General features: G+C 40.6%; 1 protein-coding gene across 5 annotated transcripts in view; it reads right to left on the bottom strand.

The window, feature by feature from the left end:
- Positions 1-20507, bottom strand: part of pip5k1ca (phosphatidylinositol-4-phosphate 5-kinase, type I, gamma a) — a 52958-nt gene that overhangs the window by 9724 nt on the left and 22727 nt on the right. For all 5 annotated transcript variants that reach the window (XM_026158804.2, XM_026158808.2, XM_026158806.2 and 2 more), the window contains exons 2-15: positions 18372-18403; positions 17362-17448; positions 16844-16974; positions 16628-16745; positions 11985-12137; positions 7038-7337; positions 6162-6370; positions 4973-5056; positions 4773-4821; positions 2870-2954; positions 1318-1479; positions 775-916; positions 452-484; positions 104-223 (exon numbers count right to left, since the gene is read on the bottom strand). In XM_026158804.2, coding sequence (XP_026014589.2) covers positions 104-223; positions 452-484; positions 775-916; positions 1318-1479; positions 2870-2954; positions 4773-4821; positions 4973-5056; positions 6162-6370; positions 7038-7337; positions 11985-12137; positions 16628-16745; positions 16844-16974; positions 17362-17448; positions 18372-18403 — 1705 coding nt within the window. The remainder of the gene's footprint in view (positions 1-103; positions 224-451; positions 485-774; positions 917-1317; positions 1480-2869; positions 2955-4772; positions 4822-4972; positions 5057-6161; positions 6371-7037; positions 7338-11984; positions 12138-16627; positions 16746-16843; positions 16975-17361; positions 17449-18371; positions 18404-20507) is intronic.

The raw sequence follows: 20507 nt of genomic DNA, 5'->3' as shown, positions 1-20507 counted from the left end.
CAACTGACAAGAAGCGCATTCGTCTCTCCAACATCAGATTTTAAGTCTAAGTTTGAGGATGACTTGTGTTTACATAGTGTTTATCCTTGTGTTGTTTGAGTACCTGATTTCAGGTGAGGGCTGAGGAACAGAGATGGTGGGCTCACTGTCGTGTCTCTTCAGCTCCACCTCCACTGTGATGGTCTGCTGATCCTCCTCACGCACACGCAGCTCCTCCTGGGTCCTGAAAACACAAGCAGCCTCATATAAAAAGAAAAACACGCAGAGGAAATGAAACGCCAAAACACACACACGAGGAGGAAAAACGGGCCTAGTCATAAACACACTGACATCAGATTTTCTCTGCCACCCACCCACCACACCCAGGAGTGTTTAATGCTATGAAAACATACAACAAGTGAGTGTTTGTGAAACAAGCTAATACATTTTGTGACTCTGGACTCAGACTCACCTCCCATCATGGCTAAGCGACTGGGTGTGCCTCCTGAAGACAGAGGAAACACAGTCAGTAAGAGCAACATGCTTTAAGGCTCACACTGGTGAATTCTGACAACACAACTTTAAGCTTAAGTTTAAGAAATAAGAGTTTGGAAATAAAACCAGTTATATTTCAGACTAAAGCATAACAAAGCCATTAATTACAGTGTTAACTGTCCCATATATGAACTTTAATATTTATAAGCTCATGTATAATTAAAAGGGCAGTGAACAGATGGATTCCCTGTGACCATCTAATATATAAATGTTTTAAAAGATGTGTGTGTGTGTTAGTACCTGTAGCGGGGGTGTTCGGCCGTGTCAGAGGGAGATCTCTCAGGAATGGACAAAGAGGTGGTGGAGGAGAGTGTAGTGGCAATTGATGCGGTAGTGGCCTCCTCGAATGATGGAGGAGTACATGGAAGAAGATCTGGTCTCCCTGGTGGACAGACACAGGTACAGTCATTACAGTTTATCTTGGAGAGAGCTGGCACCTGTCAGCAATCTTTTTTTTTGGCATTTTCCTCCTTGGATGCCTCCTGGGCGAGGTGTTCTGAGCATGTTCTACTGTGAGGAGGCCCCAGGGCAAAGACAGGACACGCTGGAGAAATTATATCTGTCAGCCAGCCTGGGAATACCTCAGTGTTCCCCCGGATGAGTCGAAGGTTTTTTTCGGGGAGAGTGAAGTTTGGGTTTCTCTGTTAGGCTACTGCCCCCGCAACCCAGCCACATATACATGGTAGAGAAAGGATGGATGGATGGAATATGCTGTTGTAAAACTATATACCGTGTTCCATCTTTGTTAATTTTATCATAACACACAGCATGCAGTGTATTTACCCTCGTCCTCCAGCGTTGGGAAGCTGCGAGCTCCTCTCAGGTCGTAGATATTCTCGTCTCTCTCAGAGGTCAGCTGGCTGGCTGACCAAGCTGCACCAGGACCACCACACTTGGGCACCGTCAAGGACACACGACCCTTCTTTGACGGAGAGGACTTCAAAGCTGAGGAATAATTTACAATAAGGCTTTTATTTACAGTAATGAACCTGTGTGTTGTGTAGTTTGGGGTATTTAGCTTACAGTATACACAGCCTTTAAGTGACAGTTTTTATGATCTCTCTCTCTCTCTGTATCTATCTATCTATCTATGTATGAAGTCTGAAATTAATTTTTACTTTTTAAAGACCTTTTCGGGAACTTGTTCTGTGTTTGTTTTTAGTGACCATTATATTGTTTCTTTATTTTCCCTTTTAATTCCTGAGAAAATCACTTTAGGTTAGGAATTTGTTTGGGTTTAGCAGAAACAGGAAATTGGGATTTCAAGCAAACATCGCGACTACATACACCATTTCTGAACATATATAAATGAATGTAAACTCTTATAAAACATGGAACACTCTGAAAACACATATTTCAGTGGGGTAGATTCTCGTTGGATATCTATACTGATAGGCACTGGGTTATGTTGCCACAGAATGATGTGACATTCTATGATGGGAATGAAAATTACCAACCTACACAGGGCTGAATTCAAAGACATCGCAAAAATCAAAGTGAAAAAAATGATGCAGTCCATTTTGGTGAAATTTCATAGCAGCAACTCAGAATGGTGCTCATTAGTTTGTATAGACCTCAAGTGCTTGAATGCATGCCTGACAGTGTTAGAGTACAGTCCTAAGGAGGTGACGGTTGGTGTCCACGGAGATCTCCTTGGATCTCATGGATCATGGCTCTCCCTCCATGGACATGCCTCCCCAGACCATCACTGACCCACCACCAAACAGGGCGTCCCGAACAGGCAGTTTAACATTCTCCACGGCTTCTGCAGACCCTTTCACATCTATCACATGTGCTCAGGGTGAACCTGCTCTCATCTGTGAAAATCACAGGACACCAGAGGTGGACCTGCCAATTCTGCCAATCAGGCTGCACACTGCCAGGCAGTGAGCACAGGGCTCTCAGGCCCAAGAGTCAGAAACGGTCAGAAAAGACTAGGGGGGCATAAAATGTCAGGGGTGTCCACCTGTAAAACCATTCCCGTTTTGGGGGTCGTCTCATTGTTACCCCTCCCGTATGCCTGCTTTTAATTTTATTAGCACCAAAGCAGCTAGAACTGATTAACAACCCCCTCTGCTTAAATCTAACCTTAGCTAACCAAGGCTGAAAATCTCATACACATACCCTGTGTACTCTTTACAAAATGCTTAAAAGCAGTGCAAATAAAAGCAAATAGAGATCCAACAGATCTATTTTCTAAAATGATATGAACTAAAAAATCTTTCAGCTGCTGTATCTGATTTTTCTATCAAGACTCGACACTGAAAGCAACAAAACCCTGGTGTGTGGCTCTCTCCTTCTCTCTACCTATGGCAACTTCTTAAATGAAACTCACAGGAGCTCTTCTTGAAAACTGTGGTGCTCATGAACTTCAAGAATCTGTCGGCATAGAATCCTGGCCGGTGGACCGATACAGTGTCCTGAGGGAGAGACAGAGAGATTAATGAGACAAATGGTGCATGAATAAAATGATCAAACTGGTGCTCGCAGTAGATTAAAACTGTCTGTGTTCTTCAGTGACCCATTTCAGTAATTCTTCTCTCTGGGCCAAACCACACGAGTGAACAACACCTGCTACAGACACGCAGAAACACAGTCAGACGAGGCTACAGACCCAACTCTTCATTATTTATGTTTCAGCAGACGGAGATAAGACAACACCAGCAGACTGACAGATGACACTTGGTGTTTGGTTTGAGACAGAGGACAGTAGGGGCGGCGGAAGCAATGAAGAGAGAGAATCTCAGTTATTAGCTTTTTTTGTTTCAGCATCACTGTTGCTCAATATGTAATGTTGCGTGTGGCTCGGAGGTCGTGCTGAGGATCCATTGTCGTCAGCAACAGTGACGAACAGGACGCTGTTTGCTCTCCCACACGTCTCGCTTGTCAGGGTGTTTCGGAGTGGGAGCTTGGAGTAAAGAAAGGAGGCGGGGAGATTCATGGGACTGATCTTCTGTTTTGTGCTGTAAATCTTTCTGTATCAGATTCCCTGTAAAATCAGACTTGGCAGAACAAAATATAAAATACTGTGTGTAGGCAGCTGCTGATCTTAATGGCTCTGTTTATGGAAATAACGCTACTTAAATGAATGTGGTTGCAATTTGCTAATAATAAAGTGTTTCTACGGCATTACAGTTTTAAGGCCCACATGTTTTTCAGAATGAGCAACAGACAGTGTTTTCCTCAGAGTTACGTTGTTTTAGTAGTGGTAGTGGAGGAGAGATATACCTATGGTTTTATAAATAAATTAGTAAATAACACTTTACATACAATAAACAACAGATTAATGTTGAAATTACGGAGCTATTGAACTTTTAAAATATGAGTGGACTGAAGATGTAACTCCATGGTGTCGTTCTTGGGATGTGTGCTAAAGGCTAAGATATACCAGGATGGCCTGCATAAGTGAACTCTGGAGTATATGTGGGATAATCTATCATGAGCACAGGACAAAGGACAAAACTACAAGTCAGCTACACAGTACAGGAGCTTCTCAGCTGTGGAAACCCATGCCATGAAGCTCCCTGATTGATTGATTGATTGGTAATTTATTTCAACATGTGAACAATATACAAGTACATTTAGAAAAGAAATAAGAGAGAAAAAAAATACTATACAATTTTTGTGCTGATGTTAATGCCAGAGGAGGCTTGAAGCTCTGTATTGACTCAATGTTATCGAATCAGCAGAATGTTTGAGACTTCTATGCACAAAAGAGCTTTTGTCCATTTAGCACCCTTGACTTGGAATGAACTGCAGAACTGGAAAATAACTGAATTAATTTGATTTCATTTAGTGCTTTTAAAGCAAAACTAAGAGTCCCTGAGGCCAAGTCCATAACAAGCAACAGTTTCAATTAGATTGTTTGTCATTTTAACTGAATTTTATTTAATTCTATCTTTATTTTATTTGATTTTTCATTTCTTTTTTCACGTGTGTTGTTGCTGCCTATTTTGGCCAGGTCTCCCTTGAAACAGGTTTTTAATCTCAATAGGATCCTCCTGGTTAAATAAAGGTTAAATAAATAAAAGAAAAAGAAAAAACTTCACCACTCTGTGACACTGCCCTGTAACTTTATAGGGTTAGTCTGGGATAGGTGTGGATTTACAGGTTTAGCCATGTGGATGGAGAAATAATGAGTCAGGCAGGTAAGCTGACAGAAAATTGACATTTTGTGCCAATAAACCCTCTTACAATGTCGAAGCTCAGGAAAGAAACCCAAAAGCTAAAAACCTCACCCCATCATGAACCAAAGCCTTCCATGTGTGTTCCAGTTTCTTGATTAACCTGCAAAAACAAAGTTGGCATGGCAAACATGAATAAACCTAATGAACTTAAAGGTGTTTTAGTACAAAACACTGTGGCAGTAGTGTACAGCATGTACACATTATTTATGTCAGCCTCATACAGACGTTTGGCTGATTTCTAAGATGATCACCTGTAAGACTGCAAGATGTCGATGATTCCGATGAAGAGAAGAAGCCTTTCTCCTTTTCCGCTAACGGCGGGGATACCGCCCATCCTAAAAGGAGAAGAGAAGTAAAGCTAAAATGAAATGTGGCAGGTTTGGGTGCCATTAATCTCCAGCCATCAGCTTCTCCACAGAGTTTATTTGATTTATTTTTCTCTTTCTTATCATCATTAGTCAGCTTTAGGATGTGTTCTTTGTGAGTAAAACAACATTTAATGTCAAACTACAACACTTATTCAAAATAAATGTATCTAGATTTAAAGCCGTACGACTCATGGTTGGGTTTAACTGAACAGAAATGTGAACCCCAGCTGTGGAGAGGATGACAGCATCGGGTCTGGTTCATCTTTGCAGTCTTCTGCCATTCCTACAGCTCATTCAGGTAACTGCAGGCATCCAGGCATTCACCTTTGACTAAATAATCCCATAAGTGCTTCTCTGCAATGTGAATGAATCATACCCTGGACCTTCAGTGCCTTTTAAACTCGTGACAGAAAATCTGATTTAATGAGATTTCAGAGTCAGATGATGTTTCTACCAGAAATTTGGCTTATGAGAATAAGCCTATAAAGGCAGGAGATGTTGGTTTCTTTCTACTTAAATCTAAGACTATAGAGTATTAGGGTACTTTAATGAATACTCCGATTTGTTAAGGCTAACTGCATCTTAGCAAGTCAGCAGGGTTTTAGTCTCTGCTGAACCTTTAATCTACACTGAACTCAACATTCGGACTTCTGACACAAAACCGCTGATTGCTTTACGGGCAAGATCTGAAGTTTGCATTTTCTTCAATTTCTTTTGAATTTCTCTGAAGTTGTGTATATTAAGCTCTAAGAGGCAGCACCAAAAAATGCAATTATCTTTTCAGGCTGAAAGCAGTTGAAATTGAAGCACTGAAATGGTTTACATTTAATTTGAAGGAACTAAAGTGTCGCATCAAGTGTGAGCATTAAAAGGGAACAAAGAGCTGAAGAGAGAGAAGAAGCGTAACTACTGAAAGCAGAATAACTTTAGGAGGGAGAGTAAGAGATAAAGGTAGATGAATAAGTTCTAACATTGTTATTTATCCTTCAGGTTGTTAGCTCGTATAAATGCGGGAAGTCGGAGACATGCACTCCCAAAAGCCTCTGCTGTTCTCCTCTCTGGCCAAACTCACGTGTCGTCTGTGTCAATAGACCCTCCGCAGGCAGCTCCCCCCTGGATGGACTCCATGGCTGTGGAGTACAGAGCCTTCTGCTGGGCCACGGGCCTTTTCTCATCGCTGTCACCCTGGGAGCCTTCCATCTGCCTCTCCCTCTCCGCTTGGTCGATGTTGTGGACCCCAAGCAGCAGGCTGTAGTCCATGATCTTAAAGCTTTCCAGCACCTGAGCACAGGACAGGCAAAGATAGTTGTCAGTGTGCAGTACCTATGAGACACGCAGCTTCTAAATCCTGACTGAAAGCTTTTATTTTTTATTATTTTAACATGTCCCCAAGAGGGATATAAAACCAATAACCGTGGAGATGTTAATGCTATACACAAGACAGAGTGGTGCACGGGCATGCCCACACTGATAAACAATGTATTTGACTGCCAGTGAGTGCACACACACTGCTTTCCGAGTAAAGTAAATGGAAACAGCAGACAGTGATTTACAAGAGAAAAAGCCAGCCAGCTACAAGACCAGACACCTCGTTAAACCTTGTACTCGTAACACAGCTCTAATTTATAGAAAGGGGTCCTGGGAATGCCAAACATCATAACCTCAAGAAAAGTTTTTCTTCCATTCCAGCTCCCCTGTCTACTCTCATCCATCCTCTTTTATCGATCAGGGCACCATGAGTATCATGGGCTTCCCCACCCTTCTTTTTAAAGACTTTTTATATGCTTCTTCATCTACCATTACTTTTTATGAGCCATTTAACGGATCCTGCATCACAACAAGCAAACCAACTTCACCATCTCCTCCCCTCCTGTCTGTCTCAACAGAAAACACAAGTAAAAAAGCTAAAACCAGTATTTGCATTTAGCTGTATATTCATATTTCTCACCAGGCAGTCTCTCTGCAGGGTCTTGGTCAGGGCATTGCAAGTGTCCTGGTCCATCATCAGGCCATCCTGCAAGTCTTGCATGAAGTCCAGGTCTTTAAAGGTGGGCCTGGCCTTCTCCCTCTCCTTCTTGGACGCTCGCCTCTTGTAGGTGGAGCCCTTCAGGTCGTACTTGAGGTGCATGCGCACCACGCGGGGGAGGACATTGTTCATAACAACCACACGGATGTTCTTGCCACCTGACTGGACACAGTAGAGGCCGAAAAACTTGGGCAGCAAAGTGCGAGGGTTCTGATTCAAGTTCTGGAGATGAGAAGAAAAGAGGGAGAACATGAGAAATGAACACCATAAGGAGACGCCTTGAGGGATTGAGCCGAAATACAATATGTGTGAGGTACAGTAAGCTCACATGTAACAAAAATATATATATCTTTTAGAAGTTGTATGACTTCAGGCAGTGTTTCTGACACTGGAACAGAAATTGTTGCTTTTGATTAATGATATCCATTTCAGTTTAAATAAAAGCTTCAAAACAGCACAAAAAGGAACGCCACTGAACACAAAGAGGCATTTTTCTCCTCATGGGAACGTGACGGAACGAAACATACACGAGGAAGAGGATAGCTGATACATGTTACGCAAACAGTTGACTGACAAACAACACATGATTCTCAGTGTACACACACTTTGGCTACGGTTACATATTCACCACCTGATCGCACCAGGATCCATTACACAACAGAGAGAGCCAACAGAAATGAAGGTTTTTCTTACAGTGCCATGTCATGTATATCAAAGTGGTTACTGGACTCTGTAGCCACAGGAGAAGAAAATCATACTTAAAAAGCACGACTCGGGAAAGAGTCGTATCAAAGCGGAATTTAAGCTTTTAAATTTACTGTAAGAACAAAAACCTTTGATGCTCCACCAGAGCACACAGTCAGAATGAAAGTATGACTGACAGGTTTTTGATCATTCTCAGTGCGATGATGTGAATTTTTATGTTGTGATTTTGTTTACATGTTTTACTTGAATTACTTATTAAAAATAAAGCAAATAATTAATGGTTACAGTTCTACAAAAGACTCTAAAAACTAATATTCAGTTTGGGATTCATGCCTCAACAGCAGTTATAAGATGAGCTGCAATCATGAAATTTTGTGGGTTTGTAGGTAAAAATTTAAATATGTAATAGGGCTGTGCGATATGACCAAAATCTCATATCCCGATATAAGAATTATATAAATCACAAAAATTTAACATTTTCTGTAAATTCTGTGAATCTCGGGCCGCTCGACTTGCGGGAAGTGTTTCCAGCTGCGCGTCATGTAGCTGGAGTCGAATGCATGTTTTAACCGATGCATGAAACTATACGTTTTTAGACATAAGTTGTAAAGGCCGCCGCTTTCTTTGTGAGTATTTATTACACGGCGTGCTGCGGGGAAAAGCCTGTTCTACCGTTTGAGTCTAAGGTTTATTTTTTTAGCACCTGGCGGCTCTTTTTTTACTTCTCATCCGTAAATAATCTGCTCTTTCACGTGATTCAGTTTATTTTGAAAAGTCTCAACAGGATCTTGAGCTTTATTGTGAAAGGTTTATGTGGAACATAAACAAGCGGACACGCCATGCTGTTACCGTCGTTGTTGCTAACCACAACGCATAAAAACAGGCGCTAGTCCGTCCATAGTGTGGTTATATTAAATATAAGAGAAAGAGAGAACTTTAAGAAATTAATATAGCCACTACAGTGACCATCAAAACGATGAAAAAATATTGCCGTAAACAGTTTATTTTGCGACACCACGAAACAAAGGATAGCGTAAAATGAAACGATAGACGTTTTTATATCGTCATCCGATATATATCGTTATATCGAACAGCCCTAATATGTAATACTTCATCCTAGTTCTGCTATAGGTTTCTTCCTTTTACAAGGTTGTTTTTCCTTCCCACCTTTGTCAAGCACTTGCTCATAGTGGGTCATCTGATTGCTGGGGTTTTCTCTGTATTATTTTAATGTCTTTACCTTACAATATAAACCGGCTTGAGTTTACTGTTGCTGTAAATAAAATTGAATTGAGCTGAATGTATTGCATCAAACTGACTTGACTCTCATCTCGAAGAACATATGTCATAGCAAGAGCTCTGTCTCTGGCTAGGACTTAAAGACCAAACAGGAGTTTTCAGCGTAAAGGTCGTCGGTGTGCACACCCAGGTTGTTTCTTGCTGCTTTTTTCTTTTTTTCAATATTTACAAGGTTATTCACTGTGAAATTTGTAATGTGCTGAGGCACCCGAGGGAGAATATTCAGCATAAACAACCTGAGTTGCGATGTATGCCAATAAATAACACACTGAAAAATCTGGAGCTGAAGCCACTCCAACTCAGTTCTGGTTTACTAATCAACCTGATTGCCAGATTTGGCTTCCTGCTATTCTTCCATTTCCCAGAAATGTAAGTCAAGTTGAAGAATCACTATTTTGATACACTGGAGGAGATCCAGTGGGAACTGCAGATGCTCACGTGCAAGTGATGAGAAGGGGACTTACACAGAGCGATCTAAAAATAACAGCTGTGGAAGGAGAGCAGCGATGCCTGAGGAGTCCGGCTACAAGGGGTAATCGGCTGAATTCATATCTGACTGGGGTTTTTTTTAATTTTTTGTGCAAAGTCACAGTCAAACTATTATCACTGAACAGAAATGAAAAGACACAAAGCACTTTAGATCATTTTTGGCTAAGCCAAATGCAATAACAAGATGAAGGCACACAAGGACATTTTAAAAAAGTTCTTTAGCAAGTACTTTCCTCTGTATCACAGGTTATGCCAAATATTTCAAGAATCAATGCAAACAAATTAGTTTGGCTGGTTCCTCAGTTATAAACCTGCTTTGACCTTGGGACTTGGGCCAGCTCAGTCCCATTAGAAAGATGAGAGAAGTGCGAGAAACAGAGGGCTGCTCCATATAGTGGTAACACACAGCAATCAGGGGTAAAAATGACTGCAAGAGGAGAGAGAAAGAGGAACAGACTCCAGAGAGATGAAGGATGACTAGAAAATGTGGCTGAAAAGACTAGGTACTTGGTGAATGACCTTCAGATGAGAAAAGCTTCTACAAAGAGCAGCAAAGAGAGAAAGAGCATCCTCAGCCCTCAGCCACACACAACCCTTCTGTCAGCGTTACGAGGGCAGAGCGGTGACGAGCCAACAACACGAACACGTGAGGCACGGGAGCAGAGGAGAGGGATGGAGAAGAAAAACGAGAGGAAGGATTTAAACACAAAGACAGAGCGAGAGGGGGAAATCAAGGAAAATAAATCACGCTGAGAGAGCCACAGCAGCAGGAGGCTCTCTTTGGAGAGTGACAAGACATTAAAACATGAAGGACAAGCCATATAATAGAAGTGTGAATAAACAGAGGGGAGAGAAGTGGCAGCACGAAGTCAGTTACATCACTGTGGTCTGCATGCTGCCCAGAGCCAGAGTCTTCAGCCCACAACCATGAGCCAGTCAGCTGTTGAAGACGTGGAGCTCCACCAATGACTGCTTGTACGCTGTCTGTTATGTGTTTGCCTAAAATACAGATAAGTCTACAATACTCAAACTACTTCTCAATGTCCAAACATACATTTTTTGTCCTGTGTCGTGTTTCTGAGAGTCTTTAAAACCTCCCTCCCCTTTCTCTTGCCTCGGGCTACAGCCCGAAACTCTCCGCTTTTATTAAACCACTCGCTTAAGACCAATTACACCTGTGAAAATGTTTCAGAGCACGACCAAAACGATGGAAAAGGTCACAGTAAATGCGCTGAGACTTCAACTTCCTTAAATGATTAAACAAATTCCTGCAGTGGACTTTGCCCGCAGCTGTCGGTGCATTAATAAACACAAGGGCGAGGGCTATGAACCTGTGAGGCTGGATTAGCAGCATGGACATACATGGAGCTGTTGCTGGTTGACTTCTTTCAGAAAGAGGCTGTGAAGTTTTGGAGGGGGTGGGAGTGGGCTACTGTTGGTGGAAGTCATGCTCTGTTAGGCTTAAGCACAGTACATCCGGCTACTGAAAAACACCAGCCAGTCTCTTATGAAATCCTATGGCCTGAGGTTTCAGTCACAGAAGATAAAAGCTGTTAAGTCTGCTTTATTTGAAGGTTTGTGCTTGGAGGAAACATTTCCAGGATCTTACATAAACCTGAGAGCTTAAAAAAAACGTAGGGATAGAAGTTAGTATTTAAATGAAATAATAATAAATAATAACCTATTATTTATTCACGATTTTCTTATTTTCTTCCATATATGCCTTATTACAGTTTTTCAACATAGCCAATATTTCAAATGATGAGGTCAGTGCATGTAGAAGTAATCCCTGTGTGCCAAAATGTCAGGTTTCAGACTGCTAATAGACAAATCGTTCTACTCTTGGCCTTTTATGATGTCATTAAGAACAGATATCCCTAATATGGTCAGTTGAAGCTGTGAAAAAAGGGTAGCCAATCAGATAAAAGTTTCCTTAAATGCAGGCTGGCCTTAAAGAAAGAAAAACGGGAGCTAAATAGATTGTTTCAGATAGAGGCTGCACTAAAGCCTGGCATAAGATAAATAAGGGTTATTTTTTTGAACTACGACTCATGCAAAGCATCTCTATTAAAATATGGATTTTTTAAAAAGTGTGGTGTCTTCAAACAAACATGCATAAGTACACAAAGGGTTCCCTGCCTTTTATCCAGTGCTCATGAATCTGTGTGTCTTGACGACAAGAAATTAGTGTGCGTTACTTAACGTAAACCTGAAAAGAGTTGCCAAATCCCAGTGAGAAAATAAATAAAACATGGAAGAACAGCTGCTGTGGCAGTTCATTTGAACTTCTTTGGTGGGACACGCCGATTTGAGCACAAAATGATTATCATTATTATTATTATTTTAGGTACGCTGTCATGCACACAATCTGCTTACCATGTAGTATCCAGGCAGCAGCTTCTGTAAGAATTCAGCCTCCTTGTGCATCACAGTCTTGATGATGAACTCATCGTCCTTTGTAAGGTAGAAGACTGAGCCACTCGCTCCAGGATTGGACAGCTCGATCAGAGGCTCGTTGCACAGGGAGTACTGCAGGGTTACACACAGAAAAATGACCAATGTTATGAAAAAGTTAAACAAAACAACTATAAATAAAACTTAAAATAGATGAGAATATTGACCTAGTTTGACCTTACAATTGTTTACGTAGAGGATATAGTACTAAGTAAAAGTACACTGAATTAGCTGTTAGTAGTACTTGTCTGCAAGACGCACAAATTGTACTACTCTGAAACTGAACGCAACTTCGTAGACAAGTTACAGAAAACATGTTTTTTTAAAGTTGCAGTCTATTCGACAAAGTCATGGAACATGATCATTTCTTCAGTCAGTGTGAGTCACACTGACTCAGTAAATTGTTAACGGTGTTCAGATTTGACTGAGCCATGACTCAGAAGAGTTCGCCTAAGTACTTTAATTGCTTCCGTAAGCTCTGTATCACAGCCGCTGCTGCTGCCATAAAGGTGGAATTGGCTGAGTGGACCGAATCCTTTTCACCTCTCCCCGCATAGATCCCCCTTAACCCTTCCCATCTGGTTCTTTTAGATTACTGCAATCCATGCAAACGCTACCAGTGGAACACAAAAAAGCACAGAAAAATAATTACGGCACTTCATTATACATCTCCTCTGATACCTTCCTGTTAACAACATATTAATGAAGAATACCACGCTGACTAGAACTCTCTGGCTCTCTGGGGATCAAATCTATAAATGAGGAGTTGCCTGCACTGCTGATAATAAACATAAACACTGGAAATCAAACACAAACACCAGCATGCTGAGACACAGAGCCCAAATTTGAATATTAATGAAACACAAAAGGCCATAGGACATAGGACATATAAGGACATAGAATAAATATATATTTTACAGAATTACAATGGAAACAAACACAAAACTGAAAGAACATGCTTTTAAAATTCCAATGTTGTAACCTTTTTTATACAAACACTCCCCATCCAACTTCCGCTAATTACTCACATTTGAACATTCTCCTGAATCAATTCCAACATTTTAAAACACACCTAAGCAGGACGGGAGGATAAGAATGTGAAGCTGACTAGGAATAGCAATAAGCAAACAGTTGGGAGGCTCATCTTCACACTAGGGCTGTTCGATATAATGATATATATCGGATAACGATATAAAAACGTCTATAGTTTCATTTTACACTATCTTTTGTTTTGTGGTGTCGTAAAATAAACTGTTTAGAGCAATATTTTTTCATGGTTTTGATGGTCACTGTAGTGGATATATTAATTTCCTAAAGTTCTCTCTTTGTCTTATTTTTAATATAACCACACTACAGATGGACAAGCCCTGTTTTTATGCATTGTCGTTAGCAACAACGACGGCAAAACCATCGCATGTCCGCTGGTTTAGTTTCCACATTAACCTTTCACAATAAAGTTCAAGATCCTGTTGAGACTTTTCAAAATAAACTGAATCACGTGAAAGAGTATGCAGAATGTTTACGGATGAGAAGCAAAAAAGAGCCGTCAGGTGCTAAAAAATAAACCTTAAACTCAAATGTTAGAACAGGCTTTTCCCCGCAGCACGCTGTGTAATAAATACTCACAAAGAAAACGGCGGCCTTTACAACTTATGTCTAAAAATGTATAGTTTCATCCATCGGTTAAAACACTCGACTCCAGCTACATGACGCGCAGCTGGAAATACTTCACCAAGTCGAGGTGCACGAGATTCACAGAATTTACAGAAAATGCTACATTCTTGTGATTTATATCGTTATCAGGACGATATATGTCTTAATATCGGGATATGAGATTTTGGTCATATCGCACAGCCCTACACTAAGATGTTTAATTTATCAGACGAGAAAGTCTCTTTAGGGATGTGATAAAACAGCATCAAACCTTCAGCGAACAGAACTGCTGCAGAGACTATTTAAGCTTTCTTTGTCTTTTTGGGTGTGAGAAAATCTAACATCTCTTTATCACTATTTACTGACAAAACAGAAAGGCCCATAATTGGCAGGTCCACAGGAAATAACAAAAATCAGTAGCTGCCGCCACAAATGTGTCAACAACACATTATCTCTTCTGGCAGGCCCTAATGATTTGTCTATGAATAACTTGTTGGTGGTAACACATAACAGAGTGACTTGTTAGAAAGGCTGGATTAGATGGTGCCAGTGCTACAGCCCCACAACAGCAATGGCTGAAGCTGTCACTCGTAGCAACACTAACAAGCTTATTGTTGGTTACGAGACAGAGGAAATACGACCAAAGTGTTCTGGTAATGCAAAAAGCCGTTAACCCTCCAAATTACCTTTTAATGGCAGCAATTTTCTACTGTAACAAATTACTTTTTAACATCCACCACTAATGAACTCTAACAACATCAGCTACCTGTGAACAGAAATGGCTCATATACAGTATTTTTTTATAGTGAGACTACATTTCAGTTCATAAGTCACAGAATAATTATGTTCTAGATTAAAATTTGAGCTTTTAATTGACTCTTATCCGTCACTTATCTGCTTTTACAACAGCACCTGGCTTGTTCATAATGTTTTATTATGTATTCTTAATGATTTCTGTCATCATTTTGTCTTTTTTCTCTCTTTTTATGCATTCAGAAATGTTTCCATGCTGCTATTTTAGTATCTTGTAACTGGGGTTTAGAAAGATGCTATATAGAAATAGCATGTATCATCATCATCATTATTATAGCACTTTATGCCCATAAATTTTAGCCTTGCAGTTGAAGTGAAAGTTGTTGTTTTTTTAAACTTACAACCAAAAATCCACAGCAGACTGAACACTAAACATGAACATTAAGTCTTTCCTGTAGCACGTCTAACCAACAACCAGCGATCATGTAATGTAATCTTACTTTGGCCTTACTTTTGAAGCATTGTCTAAATTAATTTCAGTGGTCGTCAGTGCGTAAGTGTGCAAGTACAGAAATATCAGTGATATCTGATTTTAAAAATCATTGAAAGCTTTGTTGACTATGTCCCAAATTAAAGTGTTGACCCCTTAGGTTAGTGAGGTTTACAATGGTCCCTCGTTTATCGGGAGTTAAGTCCTAAAAATAACCCGCGATAGGTGAAATCCGCAAAGGAGTCAACTTTATTTTTTAGTATTATTATAGATGCTGTAAGGCTGTAAAACCCCTCACTACACACTTTATACACTTTTCGCAGACAGGCATGAACATTTTCACACTTTTCTCTCTTGTTTAAAAACCCTCAAAGTTCAAACCTTTGTAGAAAATAAGTCCAGTATTATAGAATGAAACCAAAGGCACCCGCGGTTGCCTTTGATGGTGCAAAACGTCTAATCAACATTGTTGTATTTGTTGGGGAGAAAACTTACAAACATTTAGTGCAGCACTATGGAATCACACTGCTAGCAATCGAAGATTTATATTAATTTGAGAAGGTGAATGCATTCTGTACTGTACAGGAGACATGGCACAAGATTGATTGACAATAGTCTACCGCCAATCAGGATGCAGAACGTAATGCACAGTAAAATAAATAAATAAATAAAAGCATGAAAAATTGCACAAAAAAATTCAGCGAAATAGCGAGGCTGCGAGAGGTGAACCGTGTCATAGCGAGGGACCACTGTATACCACTTCCTCTGCTGCTGCTGCATTTTCTATAAATTTCAATTCAGGATTTGTTGAGCACCGTTCAATTAACACCATCTACCAGTTAAGACAATCAACTAGATTGTCCTATGTTATGTCCAAGTGCTTAAGGAAATGCTTAAAAAAAAGAATTAAAAGAGAATATGGACTCTAGATTCATATTATAATTTTGAGTTTATGCTGTGACCTAAAATCTGAATAATAAGTACAGCCAGTCAGTGGTGAAATGTCTCCAGATGACTTGCTGACTGAAAGAGAAAAGGGAGAAAAGCCGGCACAATGCTGTGTTTCCACGTGGTTGGAGTACCAATGCATTGAGGACAAGTGCACATGGAGCATGCAAAAACACTGACTAATCAGTGTATGTATATGCAGAGCGTTGAATCATGCAGCCTCCGGCTTCCCCAGACAGAGGAAGAGAGACAAGCTCCAGACCTGCCTTCTCTTTCTCCAGCCTTCTTCTCCTCTCCTCTCTGCTCTCTCAGATGCTGTCTCATGGCTTATTGTCCACATTCCTTTTCACTTAGCTCTCTACTAAGATCCCACTTTTTATCAAGAGTTTTTTTCTTCTAATTCTGTTGTTTACACCTCCACCCCAACAAGTTGCAGTGATGCCTTTTTCTGTGTCAAATTGGTTTGGCCACTATCGGCCGTTAAAAAGAAGTTTATTTATATCTAAAATTAGAAAAAAGGTGAAATGTCAAAAATCGTCCTTTCAGGACATTTGAAGGATATAAATGTTATTGATAAGGTGTGTGTAGATTCAAATCAAAGAGTGCTTTAACCAATAAAGGAAAGTCTGCTACCAACCTTGATTGGTCTGCTACCACTCAAGTGTTTTCAATGACCTTAAACGTAGTCTGGATCTAGAGACAAAGACGAGTGAACTCTTACCAGGTAGTCATCCGGCCTGATGCCAAACAGTTCTCTGAAGTAGCGGAAGGCCACAGGAGCGTACGTTTTAAAGCGGAAATCCGGGAAATGATGGGCTGGAGTAAGGTTGCTCCCTTCACTAAAAGTTTAGGATAACAACATCTGGTCAATAAATTAAAAAAATTCCACTTATTAGTGCACTAGAGGGCTTTAGTGGGTGTTTGGGTGTAACAAAACCTGGGGAAAAAGATGCTCTCCACCACGTAAAAGTCCTGCATTAACACATCTCTTTCAGGCTTGGAGCTCAGGTTACCCACTGTGTAACCGATGCCCAGCTGGATGGCACCTTTCAAGGCTGATGATGTGGTCTGCAAAAGAGGGAGTGGAGAAGGCAAAAATGAAATTCTTCATCTTCTTCTAAACCTCACAGGACAGTCTGAGATTGCTCTTTAGAAATGTTTCAGTAGAATCTAATGGTATCATCTATAAAGTGTACAAAGGCAATGAGTCTGCGTCATGTCATTTCATATTTCTGATTACCAGACAAACAGAAAATGCATATATTTCTTAGATAAATTAACCTCTGATAATAAAACTGACTGAAAGAAAAATCTTTATTTTCCTCTGGCCTCTAAAACCTTTTTTGGGTGTAACAGGGCAGAAAAACTCATTTTATAACACCTAGAGACATAGCACTATTCTTCGATAGCATATCAAAGGTCACTCTTAGAAACAGAAACTGTATAGTATAGCACCTTCTTATAAGTAGTCTCCCCTGATGCGTCCACCCCTCTGTGTCCAATCTTCTTTCCTTGACCAGGCTGGCCTGAGGATGAGGCCATCTGATAAGAAGAAGAGAGAAGCAGACTATTATAATCCGGTCAGCAGTACTTGCACTTCTTTATGAATGGAGACCGTTGAATGGCAGCAATTTCAACGTCTGATGTTTGTCATTTTGAAGCGATATACAGACTGTAGCTCAGCTAATGTAATGGAGCTGATGTAATGATTTTAGGATCTTATCCACTGCAAATAATTCTAGAGCCACTGTACGTAATGGTCACTGAGCTTTTGGTTTAAACTGGTATTTAAGTAGATTTAAATAATCTGCACACTCCTATTAAACAAATTGGGCAATACTTTAGGGCTTGCTAAAATGCGCTGTGTATAAAAGGGATTGATCAAATTAGGAGGATTAAAGAAGACTTATTATGCTTATTTCCAGCTTTGAGTTTGAGTCGCGGCTCAGAATAATTCCTGTTTATCTCATACTGGGCTTTAGTGCAACGCCTCACTTCTTCCAAGGTCTTAAGGAAAACATCCCTTTATTCTAATTGGGTGCCCCTCCCGAACAAAACAATTTGAACAACGTGCAGGCAGGGCTCTGTGCTGATGATCATATCTGCTCTCGCTGACACTGGAGAGAACAGCAGAATAAAAAAGGGCCATAAACCATGTTTTTAGAGAAGGGTGGAGTGAGCTTTTGCCTCACTAAGGATTACTTATTCAAACTCAGGATAGTTTAAATGTAGCTGTATATATGTATGTAGAGAGCAAGGATACATGCTGATAAAATGTTGTGTCCTATAAATACAGAGAAGAAGAAAAATCACTAATGCTTTTAAATATTTTGTGATGTTTGTAGTGACATTGGAGGCGGTTTTCAAGCACCAATTAAAAGCCTCAAATGAAACCATTATAGTGGGATAGTATGGGACAAAAAGCAAAGTAAAAGACAGAGAGACAGGTGCAGGTGGTGGCTCACCTCTGTGATGAAGGCTTTCTTAGCAGCTGCATCTGTAAGAGAGGGGACAAGAAGAGACAAAGCACTGGCTGTAAGTCGCTCTGTGACAGAGAGGCTCCATTACTCAGCATCATTAGTCCTTCCCGTGACAAAGATGAATCCCACAGGGTGGATGCAGCAGCCTAACATTATGTAATGACAGTGTCAAACACAAGCAGGGGCCTGACTGAGTGACTGCAGGAAACAGTAACATCAAGGGCACGAAGTCCTTTAGAAAACCTCATGAAGTACAACTGATTATTCTGCTGTGCAGGCGGCACTGAAGCCCATGTGTGTGATGGTTGGCTAGACTATGCACCAAAATGTATCCTATTTATTTGTTCCAATGCCAATAGGTTTATTCAGACATTTACAGTCCACCCACCCCAGCCCAAGTACAGGTTCACAGATACATGTGTGACTGCAAGCTCTCTTAATGAACTCACTTTAACTTTAACTCAATATGCCTCTGTGGCGTGAATAAGGCACGGCGGGACCACAGATCCATTTTCTGAGCTATTTATTTACACTGGCTGCAGCTCCCAAGCTGCCAGCCGCACATCACACCACAGCAACAACCCCTGAGTCCCCGTGTTTTAACACCGTGGGTGTGATCTGCAGATGTCGTGCAGGTGCGTCCGCATATCATGAGACAAGCTTAAACATATTAGATAAACAGTTCTAGTATGGTGACAACGTGCTACACTAGTAAATACTCATCATACCAGTAAATACATGAAGTAAAGCAGTATCTGCCATGTTATGATCATTTCCAGCCTAATAACAGGATGTAAACAGTAGAGAAAGGCAATCAGAGTCCTGTTTCCACCAGGAAAGCCTGAAATAGACATAATTATAGACATATATAACACTCAGCATAATAATGGAGAGAAGGGTAGGAAAACAGGAAAGGGAGAACGGAAAATGAGCAAAAGAAAGAGTGGAAAGTGATGAAGAGGGTGGTTCAGAGATGGCTTCAGACAGAGAGGGAATTAATCAGCCTCACTCTGTTACTGTTATCATCATAACTGCTATCACACTCAGCAGCCCAGATGGTGGAATTTATGGAGAAACTGCAGCAACACAGCCTGACAGTTGGGAATAAATACATGATGATATGAATACAACTGATGAGACACTTTGATGAGGACACCAGTTTTGCTTATGTGATTACTTTTCACTTTTGGGAAACAGATGGAGCGGCAATGTTTAAAAGATTTTCTTGTGGTATTGTGTCAGTAAGGTTACAACACATCCCGTACCGCTGAGGAAAGCAGAAAGTTCCTTATTGCTTATGACAAGGTGATAGGCCTGAATTTGTTGGAGAAGATATTGCTTTCAAATCTCACTGCTGCACGCCTAGAAACATGCAACCCTGCCGTTAGGACAAAAGAGGAGCAGCTGGGTGAAAGCCCATTCAGCCATTTCAATTAATATTCAGTCATCGTGAAAGAAAGTACACCCTCTTTCAAAAAAATAATCAAAAATATAATTAATCTTGAATTGTTTATCTACCACAAATGTAACCAAAGTGCAGAAACAGTGTATTAGAAAGTACATCCTTACTGCTTACATGGGAATAAAGAGGTTTAGGATCAGGCAGGTACTGCTAATCAAAATAAACCCATGAATGGATTAAGGGCAGGTGTGAGGTTTCTGGAGAATTCAGGAGTGTGTTAACATGATGCCAAGGAGGAAAGACGACAGCAATGATTTAGAGAAGAAGGGTTCTATGAAGGGTTATAAGACCATTTCCAAACAGTGTGAAGTCCATCGTTATATAGTGAGATTATTTAGTGAAAAACATTCAAGACAGCTTCCAATCTTCCCAAGAGTGAACCTTCCAGTAAATTCCACCCAAGATCTAACCATACAATGCTTGGAGAAACTGCAAACAAACCCCAAGTGCTGCATCTCAGACTCTAGAGCAGGGGTGTTGAACTCCAGCCCTCAAGGGCCGGTGTCCTGCGGGTTTTAGATATCATCCTGGGTCAAAACACCGGAATCACATGATTAGTTCATTACCAGGCCTCTGGAGAATCCCAAGACATGACAGGAGGTCATTTAGCAATTTGTAAAATGGTAAATGGCCTGTATTTTATAGCGCTTTACTAGTCC

Source organism: Astatotilapia calliptera, chromosome 23 (genome assembly GCF_964374335.1).
Source record: "Astatotilapia calliptera chromosome 23, fAstCal68.1, whole genome shotgun sequence".
NCBI lineage: Eukaryota > Metazoa > Chordata > Actinopteri > Cichliformes > Cichlidae > Astatotilapia > Astatotilapia calliptera.
The sequence above is the reverse complement of the archived record's forward strand: the minus strand, read 5'-3'. Positions and strand labels throughout refer to the sequence as shown.